At 31.3% G+C, this 14,725-nt stretch overlaps 1 protein-coding gene across 1 annotated transcript; it reads left to right on the forward strand.

The window, feature by feature from the left end:
• Window positions 1–10,113: 10,113 nt before the first annotated feature.
• Window positions 10,114–10,765, forward strand: LOC105627955 (dirigent protein 19). The gene has a single exon (XM_012209226.4). The coding sequence runs from the start codon at window positions 10,147–10,149 to the stop codon at window positions 10,753–10,755; it is 609 nt and encodes a 202-aa protein (XP_012064616.2). The 5' UTR covers window positions 10,114–10,146; the 3' UTR covers window positions 10,756–10,765.
• Window positions 10,766–14,725: the final 3,960 nt, after the last annotated feature.

The raw sequence follows: 14,725 nt of genomic DNA on the forward strand, positions 1-14,725 counted from the left end.
TGCATTACTTTGTGAACTAACTATTGCTTCACCATAATTAAGTGGATCTACCATTTGCCCAAAATCATAATCATTCTCCATAGACTAATATAATCATTAGATATCACAGATCTTCTTTGCCTATTTGATCATCTAACGGGTTCTTCTTCGATTTGTTGAGGTCCATGTTCCTTCACTTGAGGAACTTTCACCTGTTGGTTTCCTTCTAATTCTCTAACCTCAGGTTGATACACAATTTTTTCATGTACCAAATAGAAACACGATCATTTGATGGATTCAAAACTTTATCACTACAAGAATTCTCATCACAAACATCAAATTCTAGGAACTTAGCATTAATGGATTCAACAATTTTTATGCCACGATGAGGACAATAAAACCTACAACTTTTTGACCGATTTGGATAGCCTATGAAGTAATAACGAATGGTTTTGGGATCAATTTTTTTTTCTAAGGAATTATATATTTTAACCTCTACAGGACAACCCCAAACATGAAGATGATTAAGCCTAGGCTTACAACTGGTCCACAACTCAAAGGTGTTTTAGGAACAGATTTAGTGGGCAGAATATTTAATATATAAAGGGAAGTCTTAAGGGTGTCACCCTAAAGGAATTGAGGTGAATTGCTCCCAACCATCATGGATTTAACTATATCTATAAGAGTGTTGGGCAACATTCCCACACTGTTGTAAGTACTTAGCAAATGGTCCCATTTATTATCTTGTTTCCCCATGTTTCCAATAATACTCACCACCACGATCAGACCTCACAATCTTAATTCTTTTATCTAGTTAATTCTCAACTTCAATTTTAAAAATTTTAAACATATGAAGTGCCTCAGATTTTTCTAAATAAGGTATACATATCTAAAACGAGAAAAATCATCAATAAAGGTTATAAAATATGAATGACTAGACAAGGTGGAATACAAAGGAGCATAATATCAGTGTGAATAATTTCTAAAAGATTTTGACTATGAGTGGATCCCTTTCTTTTAGGCTTAGTAAGTTTCCCTCTAAAATAATCAATGCAATCTTCAAAATCTATTTTTCCAAGTGGAGGTAAAATATTATCTCTTACAAGTCTTTCAACTCTTTCTTTAGAAATATAACCAAAACGTTTATGCCACAACATGAAAGAATTTTTCCTTAATCAAAGGGCGTTTACAAATCGCTTTATCACCATGTATAGAAAAATTTTCAATTTGGGATAAAGACAATTTATAAAGATCATCACAAAGATATGCATGGCCCACAATAGAAGAATTAAAAGACACATCAATTTTTTCATATCAATAGATGCTCCAGTATCAATCCATCAAGAATTAAGAGGACCATTGACTAAATGGGATCCAAAACAAACGTAAGCAAAAGTTTTACTTTTCATATTTTTTGAGTGGATCTTATATTTTGTGCATTCATGTCTCCTATGATCCTTCTTCTTGCAAAACCAGCACTTCTTCATTCTTTACATTAGCTTTAAGACCAAGATTGTGAGACTGATCATATTTTTCTCTGGAACCTTTATTTTAGTTGCTAACCCCCCCCCCCCCTTCCCTTTTATAGATATTTTGTATTTTGGGTAGAAGGTTTAGGTTGGGAAACAACTAAAGCGGTTGCTTCTTTCACCATGTTTTGAACACCTTTTTTCTTAAGTTGTTTTTCCTCTTCTTAAGAACATTTAGCTATAAGCTCGCTAATAGACCATTTTTCTTTTACAGCATTATAAGTAGTTTTTAGCAGACTAAATTAAGAGGGTAAAGTTTAAAAACTTAGTGAACAATGAACTCATCAGGGAGGATAATTTTCATGGCACTAAGTCATTTTTGGTAAGTAAGCATTTTATGGATGTACTATCTTAACCCACCTACCCCTTCATATTTCATACTCATAAGTTTCCCCATAAGCTCTCCAGATTCGGCCTTATCAGTTTCTAAGTGTAAATAATTGCCTATGGCATCAAAAAGAGTTTTAGCATTATCGCTATCAAGAACAGAAACCAAGATATGTTCAACAACAAACTTCTTAATAGCCATCACAGTAAGGCGATTATCTCTTATCCAAATCTTGTGGGTATTTTTTGCTTGGTAGTACTAGTTTCTGAAGGTACAGGAGGCTCATGCCCATACAAGGCAATGTCTAGATCACTCATTCCTAAAACAAATTCAATATCTAATTTCCATTATTTATAGTTGGCTCCAGTTAAAACCTCAATGCTAGTAGATTGGTTGTTGGTAGCAAAATTAACTGTTCAAGAGATTATCCCAACAAGTATAAGAGAAAAAAAAAATAATGGGCAATTTGAATGTAAAAATAAGCATAATTATAACAAGAGTCCATGAGTATGATTATAAAATCTCCTTTGGGTAGATAATATAACGTACGAATAGGTCTCTCCAATATTAGAGTAATATATATAGAAACATAGACTCCCAAGAAATAAAATATATCCCCTTTGGGTAGATATATTTTTAATCTATGAATTCTTCCTAATATTAAATTCCATTAAATCTTAATTTATTATATATACCAATCCCCTTTGGGTGGATTAATATATATAAAAAATCAGAAAATTCTGTCTTACATACATCATGTAATGAAAATTTATAAATCTTTATGAATAACTCTCTTTGGTGTAGATATTCATATCAATATATAAATTTTCTAGCAAGACAATATTTTATGCCTAAAAATTCTTTTTATTGAAAAAAAATCATATCTCCAAGATATATACATGAGTTTTAAATTGAAAAGAAAGCAATACAACATTTATGCTTTGATAATAAAATCAAAGCAAATTGAAGAACCAATAATTTAAGAATTTCAAAATCAATTCAAAACAACCAAGCGTTTAGATTATCGATTCAGTCGCATATGCAATCCACAAATTATAATTGAATTTTAATTTATATAAGTAGGTTCTGATACTACATGTTAGAATTTAAGTGCCCAAGATACTCATATATAAATTGAAATTACAGAAATAGAATAACTTATAGATTCTCTTGTCTGTTTCCATTGACATCATCTTGATCCCAAATGCTAGGTTGAATTAAATAGAAACAACCAGACACAATCCGTGGAACTGCTAGGTGCTTCTCTTTATGTCTACAAACTCTGGATGGGTGGAGAATAATATTTTATATTTTGACAGCGTAGACTAAAGAGAGAGAAGATAGGCTATATATATATAAAACTATTAGGGTCTCTCATCATAACCCTAATAGAATATGCAATTCTAACCCCAGTTAGAATTTAACTACACTTGAACCAAACACATTTAACTAACCCACTTTTAATGATCACTCTTTAATAATGGACTTTAAATTAGACCTTTTGGATTATAAGGGCTAACCTAAATATTTTATAAAACCAAACAGAACACAATCAATAAGCTCAAATAAGCAAATTTCTAATAGAAATCCTAGTAACTCTAATACCTCAAATACACCATGCTTTTTTTCTTTATAGTAGAAAGCATTTTCTCGCTAACCCAGGTTCTTCTATCATTATGGTTGTTGAAACTTCAAGTCTTTCTATTAGATTTTTTTTTTCTCTGATGATGGTTTTTTTAAGTAATTTGATGGGAATTTACGTTATCATTTAGGCTTTTAGGTGATTGATCCAACGACTTTGTGTGCGAGTTGGGAATTTTAAAGGTTGAAGCCTTTTCCTACATGGAATCGATTTTCTAGTAATTTATTTCAATTCTTATAAATTTTTAACTTTTTAATATTTCTTTTATACTATTCAACTCAGCTAGGGAGAATTATCAATAGGTTGTGTGTTATTTGAATTTGTTTGAATTGGGTTGTTGTACACCTTTAAAAGTTATCTGATATTATCATTTGATGATGATTTCTTTTTATAATATGGAAATAAAATTCTGGTTGAAGATATGTGCTTACTCTAAAATGCTGTGAAAATTTTAATGTTGGTTGCATAGTGTTTTGAATATTGGTCGTATATTATCGTTTGAATTTTAATGTTTGTTTGAATGCTGGTTGTATTTTTTTTTTTAAGTTTTGATTTTTTTTTTTTTCACTTTGTATAGATGTTAAGATGAACCAATGTCTTCATTAAATTTTAATTATAATTCTGATAGTTCATCGTCAAGTGATAATTCATTTCCAATTACCAGAAAATTATTGGATGAGTCATTAGAAGATGATGACTTAAGAAGAAATAGATTCAATGCGAAAGTTTAAGCATGAATAAAAGATAGCGGAAAAGAAAAATAAAATTAATAGTAAAAAAAGGAATTGAATAATTGAGTCACGCTATTTAACGGACTTTTTGAAAATAAAGGGCGCGGTAGACAGTGTCTAATTTATTTTTTACACATCAGCTTAACGCGCTAAATAGATAATAGCATTGAAGAAGATATTATTTTTAACTTTCCATTTTTCTGATTTGGCAATTAAATAAGCCGCAATCCACAATCCCATTGGAGTTGTTCTAATCCAATTAAGATTTGCACTTCATTAACTCCATGGACTCGTTTCAATGTGGTCTTTCTAATCCTTGAACATATAATTAGTCCAAAATTAAAATCCTTTTCCTTAAAGGAATTTGGCCTGACCCCTTCGCAACTGTCCAAAACCGTCATCCAAGTAATGAGAAAGATCCCTTACATTGAATCAATTTTGTACGCATTGTCATAACGCGAAATAGTTCATCAGCCCTTAGCCTAATTTCATCCTTCCTTTACTGTTGAAATCTCTCCTTTCTAAGATAAATCCGTACAAAGGCAATATTCAGCAACAACTTTTGAACTAGTTTTTACCATTTGGACTAAGTCAAAACTCTATCTTTATTAATTGTACTATTCAGTAACATAGCTTTTAAAAGTTGACTGAACTTTTTACAAAATGTTAAACACTCAATCATTTAGGCCATGTTTTGCAATTTTAATAGTTCTAGTAGTTGTTAGCTGTCAGCTGTTAGTGGTTAGATATTAGCTGTTAGTAGTTAATTGTTTATATAGCACTTTAAAATAAAAGTGTTTGATAAAAACAAGTGTTTGATTAGTTGTTTAATATAAAATGACAAAAAACAGGATAAGAACATAGGGAAATAGGCAAAAACAAGTGATGGGCATAGGCATCACACCAAATTTATAAAATGCTAAACATTAATAAGGATAATTTTTCACGAAACAGTATCTCAAACTTTAAATGTTAGGATAGATATGATATTACCGAACACGATAATCAATTAAAACAGTGTTATAACCCAGTCAAAATCTTAAATACTACTCCAAACGCGATTGCGGAATAGAGCCTTAATGTTTACCATTTAATTTTTAATTAAATTTTTTTGATAAACATACAACTAATGTTCTTTTTGTCATTTTAAGTTAAACAACTAATTAAATAATTATTTTTACCGAACACTTTTAATTTAAATTGTTATATAAACAACTACCAGTTAAAAGCTAATAGAACAATGGCTAATAGAAAAACTAAGAGCTACTACAACAGCTAACAACTATTAAAACATAATTAATATTACCAAACAAAACCAAGATCTCTAAGTGCAAAATTTACTCTCTTACAACCTTTCATTGCGTGCCTTGCTAAGCTTCACTTTTTCTCTCAATTTGCTTTCTTACACTTTGATGTATAGTTTTTATCAATTCAACATTATTTTTCATCCCTGCAGATTAATTAAACTTTACGAATTAAATCTTTCTCTTAAAGCCTTCTACAGTTGTAATTTAATCAAAACGAGGTTATACTTAAATCAACCTTCAAACCTAATCAACTGATCACATTAATTAAATAAATTTTTGGTCTCAAATAAATAATTTACCAACTATAAAAAAATACAAACATGATGCAACAATTATTTACTGATGATATAATACAAAGGCTAAAATTACTCCTTTGACACAATAAGGTTGTTTATTGTAGTGGTCATTTATTGTCGGAAGAAGCCAGTGGGGTTGGTGATTTAGTGCCCCACTAACCATTGAATAATAGACAAAGAGCTGAACATTTATTCAGAGAGCAGATCGGATGGGACTTTGGGGTCCTTGGCTTGCTTATCAAGTTGAGTTAGTACAACAACTATCATCGCCTCTAATAATAAAATTACTAACTAAATATAATTTTATTTTCATCCAGAAAAATTATGTCATGAAACTTAATTAAGCAATACTACTAATTTAGACATAATACTTGTCAAGTAATAATGATCTTTGTCTATGGGGCCACCTATTACCTTTATAAAATGCAAGTGGCAGAAGCCACGCCAAGAAAGGATTCTTTTGTATTTGACAGCTTTCTATTATTTTAGGGGAAAAGCATAAATTGTGATTGTTTTAATTATATTTGTTTTTTTAAATGCAATTCATTAATAATAATATAAAGAATTACAAATAATCATATAGATCGGATATAGAACTTTACTATTAGTAGCTACTAATAGAGTTCTCTAATTTTTTAACAAAATAAAAGAATTCTATTCTTTTGAATAATGAAACTAAAATTAAAAAATATAATATTAGATCTTTCCGCTTGGAGTTGATATTGATAAAAGATATAAATCTTCATAGTAGCACCCAGTCCATTAATTGATTTGAATGTCAAAATAATAACTCTTCTAGATCTTCTATAATTGGATTGTTTTTCTAATAATTTGCAACATATGACGAGCGTAGATGAGTTTCCGCCACTATACATCAATAGCATCAATGGAGGAACAAGCCACATAACCAGGCTACATTAGTTGAAGATCCGTACTTGCAAATCAAGATCTAAAGTCTCCAATGAAATAAAATTAAACATCATAATTTTTTTTAGTAATAAACTCTCATAAAGAAGAGACAAAAAAAAAAAATTCCAAATATGGAGACAAATCAACAATAATAATAACAATAACAAAAAAGACAGGGAGGTTATAGGTTTATTAAAGCAAAAGAAATCTAAAGATAGAGTAAAAAGTAAGAAGTAGCGGCAGCCCAAACTAAAAATTAAGGTTAAAAGACTAGAGAGAAAAGAAAGAAAAGGAGAGTCAAATCAGTATGGAGCCTCATAACTTACTTCTTTTAATTATTTTAACCAGAATCAAATGTTAATTATATTTGTTAAACAATCAATTTTCAAACTCTTAGCGTATTTGCTTATTATTGATTTGCGTGTATCTACATCTGGATTGAAGGTTATATTCAGGTAAAGCCTTCCAATTATAACAAATCATAGTTTTGAATCTGTAACCTTGTATATAAAATTCATCTAGATATATACATCTAATGATATTACATGAAATATCAATAAGAACAAAGTGATCTGATTTGTCTTTTTACATCTTATAGAAGACGTGTGGAGTGCTGAATTTCAAGTTCGAGTCCAGTACATCGTTGTAGTTATCACCAATTTAGTTTGTATTATTTCAAGGGGAGGGCTACTCTACTGTGTAGCTTACATATTTTCTCGATCATTAGCTCAAATTGACTATTATTCCAAATATAAGTAAGATACTATTTATGGGTAATGTAACTAATAGGTCTTATTTTTATAGTATTTTTAATATAGTTTTTATTGAGATTTTTTATTATTTTTAATTACTTTAATTAGTTTTTGTTTAGATTTATTTATGTTTTTAATTAAGTTTTCTTGATTCTTGATAAGCTTGATTTGAAGGGGTTTTAGCAGAAAAATAGCTAAAATATGCATCAAAGAAGATTGGAGCTGAAATATGGATATAAAAGCTCAACATGGCCAAGTTAGTAAAGTACACGGCCTGGCCGTGTCAGACACCACAGTCGTGTCTCCAAGAAAGCTGAAAATTCAAGTAGGTCGAATTTAATTATTAGCCCGTATAGATTTGAATCTTGGGCATGTCTTATGCATGGAGCTGTATGACAATAATATAAGACTTACATTGTTTGAGTTCCAGCCTTATTTGGTCAAAGAAAACTCCTAATTGGGAAGAAATACAATATAAAATCAGTTTCCTACTCAAATAATATTTCTTTCTAATTAGGCCAGCTAGTTTCCTACTCGGATTCAAAGACATTCTACGAAGTCTATATAAAGAGAAATCTCTACACAAAAGGAATGGATTCACATCACATCCATTATTTCATATTCTTTTCTCTGCATCTTTTCTCTTTACAAGACTTCAAACAATCAAGTTGGAGATCAAGATTCAAGAAAGCGCTACAAGCCAATTGTGGGCTACTTTTTATTTCTAAACTCTCTTCTTGTTTTATTTTTAATATTCATGTTGATTATGAGAATATTTACAAGTTTATTTAGGTTTAATTTATTTACTATGTTGAACTAAATTTATATACTAAGGATTTGATGTAGCTTAATTTTGATTCCAATTTATAATATTAGATTTGCTTGTCCTTGTTCATGATATAATTTATTATTGAACTTAATGATTCTAGGCAGAGTTTCTCCCCTAAATTGATTTATTTCATTAATCACCATAGGGAGAAGGGTTTTTGATATGAAAAAGTTAATAAATTATATAAGAATAATAACTTGATATGGAAGCTATAAGATTTGATTCATGGAGGATTTTTATAAGTTGATGACCTTAGGTTATGAATTTAAAAATAAACCATAAAACTTAATGATTTAATGGTTAATGTTTGATTGCACTATTAGAAGATACGTAATTAGACTGACTTAAAATAGCGGGAGAGCTTGTTAGTGATTTTAGAGTTATTTTCTCTATTCGAACAATTAAAATTGATTATCAAACTAATAAAATAAATTGGATAAAATTAAGCGAAATTATAATCCCTAGTAGCTTTTAATCCTTGATTTCTTTTCAACAATTACTTACTTGAGTTCTTTTTCATCGCTTTATTTTATTTCTTTTATTTTTAGAATTATTTTCCTTATTGTCGTTCAAATAATAGTAGGTTAACACAATTTTAGTACTTGGTATACAATCCTCGTGGGAACAACACTCTACTCACTTTTTATTACTTGTTTGTAATTTCGTGCACTTGCGAATTAGCCTATTGGTAACTTTAGGATTTGTGATAGGGATTTAAGATTTACCTTTGTTTGGATGAGAGTAAGTTTTTTTTTGAAGGAATGAAAATAATATATGGAAAATATCTAGAAAATGGTACATTTTCTTGTTTGGAAAAAATGGAGGAAAATATTGAAGGAAGTAATATTTCACCTATTTGTCACGCAGGCTCACATGTTTTTAATCTCTACAAGATGGAGAGAAAATAATAGAGGAAAGTGTGAATTTTATTCATTTTTAATAAATTATCCAAATACCACAAATTAATTAATAAACTCTTACCATTTCTTGAATGCCTCATTATTAAGTGAGGACATAATTGTCAATTTCTAATAATAATATTATTTCATTTCCTCAAAAATTTTATCTTTTCCAAACAAAGATAAATAATTTTATTTCCAATCCCTTATTTTATATATATATATATATATATATATATATATATATCCAAACACAAGAATGGAAAATAATTATATAGAGAAAGCTGACAATTTATCACTAGTTTCCTCTATTATTTTTTCTTCTAATATTTTCCTTTCTCTCCTTTCTGAATAAAAAAAGGATGGAAAATAAATTAGGGATTTTTTCTCTCTTTAGAAATTACTTTCTTTTTTAATATTTTAGTTTTAATAAATTAATTAAAATATTAATTTAAATATGTAGTGAAACCTATAAGATATAGTGAAAATTTCAAATCAGTTAAAAATTATTTTTAATTAATACTATTGTTTTCCTTTTTTGAGAAAGAATTAATATTATTGTTTAATATCATCAAAATATTGACAGCATTAATATATTTAATATTTAACTATTTAATAGGAAAAAAAAGAGATTTGATGATAAAATGACATAAAATATATTGATTAAAAAATCAATTTTCACTCGCACAAATTATTAGAAAAATAATTTCAAGACAAAAAAATGTAATTTTTAAAATTTTCTTAAATCTTTTAATCTCAAATTCGCTTTCTGAATTGTAAGAATAATTATTCATATATTAACAAAAATAATATTTAATTGATATCTTCTATTCTCCAACTATGACTTTAATGTAAATGAAACCTAATCAATTAAATAAAATAAAAGCAAACTCAAACATCCATTCATATTTTTACTCAGATTATATATACACCATCAGCCTGACCATGAGGCAACAAATGAACACAATCATGGTTAGAGATGTTCCTATACTAGCTTCCATTCTCATCTTTTTCACTCTTTCCTCTTCCTTTACCACAATTGCAGTCGCCGTTAGATCTCAAGATTTTGCGACAAATTTAGACATGAACGTCTATGGTCTGAAAAAGGAAAAGTTTAGCCATTTTCGCTTCTACTGGCATGACATATACAGCGGCCCTAACCCTAGCGCCGCCGTGATTGTGAAGTCACCCACAAACGACATCTCTGGCTTTGGCCTCATAAGCATGATAGATGACCCATTAACCGAGAAGCCACAACTGAGCTCAAAATTGATAGGAAGAGCTCAGGGGTTTTACGGAGCTGCTTCGCAAGAACATGTTGGGGCGTTATTAATGGTGATGAATTTTGTTTTTCTTGAAGGGAAGTACAATGGTAGCACTCTAAGTATATTGGGAAGGAATAAAGTTCTATCTGACGTCAGAGAGATGCCAGTGATCGGCGGAAGTGGGCTGTTCCGGTTTGCTAAAGGATATGTTCAAGCTACTACTTACAGTTTCAATCAAACATCAGGAGATGCTGTTGTTGAGTATAATGTTTATGTATTCCATTATTAGTTCATTTTAAGCGGAGGGTGTTTATTTTATTTTATTTTGTTTTGGATTGAGCGGAAATTATAAAATATAAGATATCAATAATACAAAAAAAAAAATGAATTTAACAATTATAAAAAAATTATAAAGTAAATAAATTTTACTAATATTTTGTAAGTTAATAGTGAGTTTTTTTTGAAAGAAAAAGCTGGCTAACTTGTAATATTAGAATCAAAAGTCAAAGGATCATATAGAAATAAAGGAGGGCATACCTCACCAGCTAGCCGGGCAATCGTACGAGCAACATGATTTGTAGACTTCTTGACAAAAGCATAAGTAAAGAAAGAAAGCTCACTAAAGAGTGCTTTACAATCCATAACAATTAAACCAAAATAAGAAAGATCCAGATTATTCGCCTTTAATGCCTGAACTAAAAGAAGACAATCAGTCTCAATGCGAACATCTTACAAACCCTTTAACTTCAACCAACTAAGAGCTTCCCTAGAACAAAGAGCCTCACCCAATTTAACATCCCGTAGGGCCATTAGAGAGAATGATTTCCCCCCTATACAACAGCCATTGTGATCTCTAAGAATGTACCATAAGGTGGCGGATACCGTTTGGTAACATGGGACTGCTGTGTACGAACTGAGGATGAAGGGGACTGCAGCTGCTGCCATTCATGCAGCAACTGAACTGCATAACGCACTGTTTGGCTCACAGAAGTAACACGTTGGTGCCAGATCAGCTGATTACGGTACCACCAGATACTCTCAGTAAAAGAAACAGTTCGCGTAATTTTGGTAGCCCTGTAGCAGTAACTCTAAGGATCAAGTCAGACAAAGATGGAGCTGTCCTCCATCCGAGTGATGAAGAAAGCCAACAACCCTTCGCAATAAAACACTTCATCAAAACATGCCTTGCTGTTTCATTATATAAACCACAGAAAGGACACAGTGAAGAAACATCTACTCTGCTTTGGCGTAAATTTATTCGACACGGTAATACCTCATTTACAGCCCGCCAAACGAAGTGCAAAATTTTTTTGGGTACCTTTGTTTTCCAAAGAAGACCCCAACCGAAGAGATAACAGTGTCCATAGTTGTTGAAAGTTCCACTGCCAACGATAACCACTACAAACCGAATGTATACCTTGACTCTCCAAACTCCACAGCCAACGATCCTCTCTGTCTAAACGTGGAAGTGGGATTTGCAAAATTAACTCCACTCCACGTTGAGAAAAATGATGCTGAATATAGGTTACATCCTATCGATTGAACTAGCCATTAGTAAAGTAGAGACAATATCATTTTGCCGACCCTCCATAGGAGCTATGACAACTAATGGATCGTTGATATCAGGAAGCCATGGCGCTGCCCAAATAGGAATTGTTGGCCATTCCCAATTTTGACCCTGCAGCCACTTTGAAGGGGAGGTTGAGCTTCCAAAATGCTTCTCCATAAGTAGCTTGGATTCGTACCCAGCTTAGCATCAAAAAAAGTTGTCGAAGGAAAGTAACGAGTTTTTAAAACCCGAGCCGCAAGAGAACTAGGACATTGCAAAATCCTCCAACCGTGTTTAGCTAAGAGAGCCAGATTAAAATCATGAATCAGCAGAAAAGAGAGACCACCCTTCGCCTTATCCAAACATAGCCGTTCCCACCGCATCCATTTAATCCCAGTAGATTTGCTATCACTCTCCCAATAGAAAGAATTAAACATTGATAGTGTTATTTTTTATAGTATTTTCAATATAGTTCTTATTATGATTTTTAGCATTTTTATTACTTATTTAGTTGTTATTTTCAGTTTTATTTATTTTTTTATGTAAAGTTTCCTTGAATCATAATCCACTTGATCTTAGAGAAATTTGTAGGGTTTTGACACAGAAAAAAGCAAAATAAAGCAAAACACTCAGACTCTAGCACGCCCTAGCCGTGCTGGATTCAAGGAAAATCAAGTGGAGACTCAGATCCTAGCATGCCCTAGCTGTGCTATGGGGCACGCCCGTGCCACAGATTCTTCTCTAAACGCGCCCCTGAGCACGGTCCGTGCTGAACCATCCTTAGAAGTCAGGCTCTGGCACGCCCTGACCGTGCTGCACAGCACGCCTGTGTTTCGAATCAAGTGCTGTCTTGAGTCGAGAATGCCAACCAGTCCCTATAACTTATATGGGCCCACTTGAGATATTTTCCTGGCATGCAAATTAAGTTCTAATCCTATTTAGGCGCATGAAAGAATCCTAATTGAGAAGAAATTCAAAGTCTAAACAATTTTCTACTTCCAAGAAGATTTCTTACTTAATAAGGACTCTATTTCCTAAATGGAGTCGGATTTTCTTCCAAAAAAAAAAAAAACTATATAAAGAGAAGAGCCATTCATTGTAGAGATCATCACTAGTTTAACACTCTTTTGCTCTATTGTTTTCTCTCTTTCTCCAAGGCTTCAAGTGTTCGAGAATTGTCAAGAAGATTCAAGGAAGCCGTCCACATATCTGTTGACTAGTTTTTATTTCTAAACTCTTAATCTTGTTTTACTTTTTATCATTCATATTGATTATGAAATTATATTCAAGTTTAATTGAGTTTTATTTAAATACTATGTCGAACTAAATTCTTAAACTAGGGATTTGATGTAGCTTAAATTCGATTCCAATTTATAATATGAAATTTGCTTTTCTTTGCTCAAAGTATAGTTTATTATTGAACTTAATGCTTCCAGGCAGAGTTTCTCCCCTGGATTGATTTATTTCATTAATTACTATCGGGAGAAGGATTTTTGATATGAAAAAAACAATAAACTATATAAGAATAACAACTTGATGCGGAAGCTATATGGTTTGACTCATGAGGGGTTTTCATAAGTTAAAGACTTTAGGTTACGAATTCACAAAATAAACCATAAAACTTAATGATTTAATTCATGTTTGATTGCGCTATCGGAAGATAGGTAATTAGACCGGGTTAAAATAGCTAACAATACAACGGAAGAGCTTGTTAGTGATTTCAGGGTTGTTTCTCCTACTTGAACAATTAAAATTGAGTATCAAACTAATAAAATAAGTTGGATAGAATTAAGTGAAATCAAAATCCCTAGTTGCCTTTAAATCCTTGATTTCTTTTCGTTAAATATTCTTGCTTGATTTATTTTTGTTTTATTTTACTTGTTTTTTAATTTAGTTTCTTAAACAATTTTCCTAAATCGTCGTTTAAATAATAATAGATTAATATAATTTTAGTACTTAGTATACAATTCCTGTGGATACGGTACTCTACTCATTCTATATTACTTGTTGCGATTTCATACACTTAAGAAAATCACTGTCACGTTTTTAGCGTCGTTGCCGGGGATTGGCGTTACCAATATCAATACCAATTATCCTATTATTAATTTAGACATTTGTTTTTGTTTATTGATTATTTTTTATTTAATTTTTCTAAGAAGATTTCTTAGGTGTTTATGCAAAGACGATCAGGTAGGACTGAGCCCTTGATTTTTGATCCAGAAATCGAAAAAACTTGTCGTAGGAACAACACTACTAGAAGAGCATGTGAGAGCAAACCTGAACAGCAAGCAGACATGACTAATCAAGTCAACCCAGAAGAAAGACCTTTACCTCAGCATCCTGTCCGCACTTTGCGAGATTACACAACCCCTTCTCTCAATGGAGCAACCTCAAGTATTACTAGGCCTAGGGTGGAAGCTAACAATTTTGAAATTAAACCTGCGATTATCCAAATGCTTTCCACCTCAATTCAATATGGAGGTCTGCCCAGCGAAGATCCTAATGCCCATATCACAAATTTCCTGGAGATTTGTGATACATTCAAACAAAATGGAGTTTTTGAGGATGCCATAAAATTAAGACTCTTTTCTTTCACTCTTAAAGACAAAGCACGATCCTAGTTACAATCATGCCCTGCTGGAAGTTTTACGACATGGGAGGAATTAGCTCAGAAATTTTTGGCAAAATTCTTTCCATCTTCAAAAACCAC

This window comes from Jatropha curcas, chromosome 7, assembly GCF_041381405.1.
Source record: "Jatropha curcas cultivar XTBG-Jc1 chromosome 7, XTBG_Jcur_1.0, whole genome shotgun sequence".
In the NCBI taxonomy this organism is placed as follows: Eukaryota; Viridiplantae; Streptophyta; class Magnoliopsida; order Malpighiales; family Euphorbiaceae; genus Jatropha; species Jatropha curcas.

Bases quoted from the DNA above. Each gene is read 5' to 3' on its own strand.
- LOC105627955 (XM_012209226.4), top strand. From the start codon at position 10,147: ATGAGGCAACAAATGAACACAATCATGGTTAGAGATGTTCCTATACTA.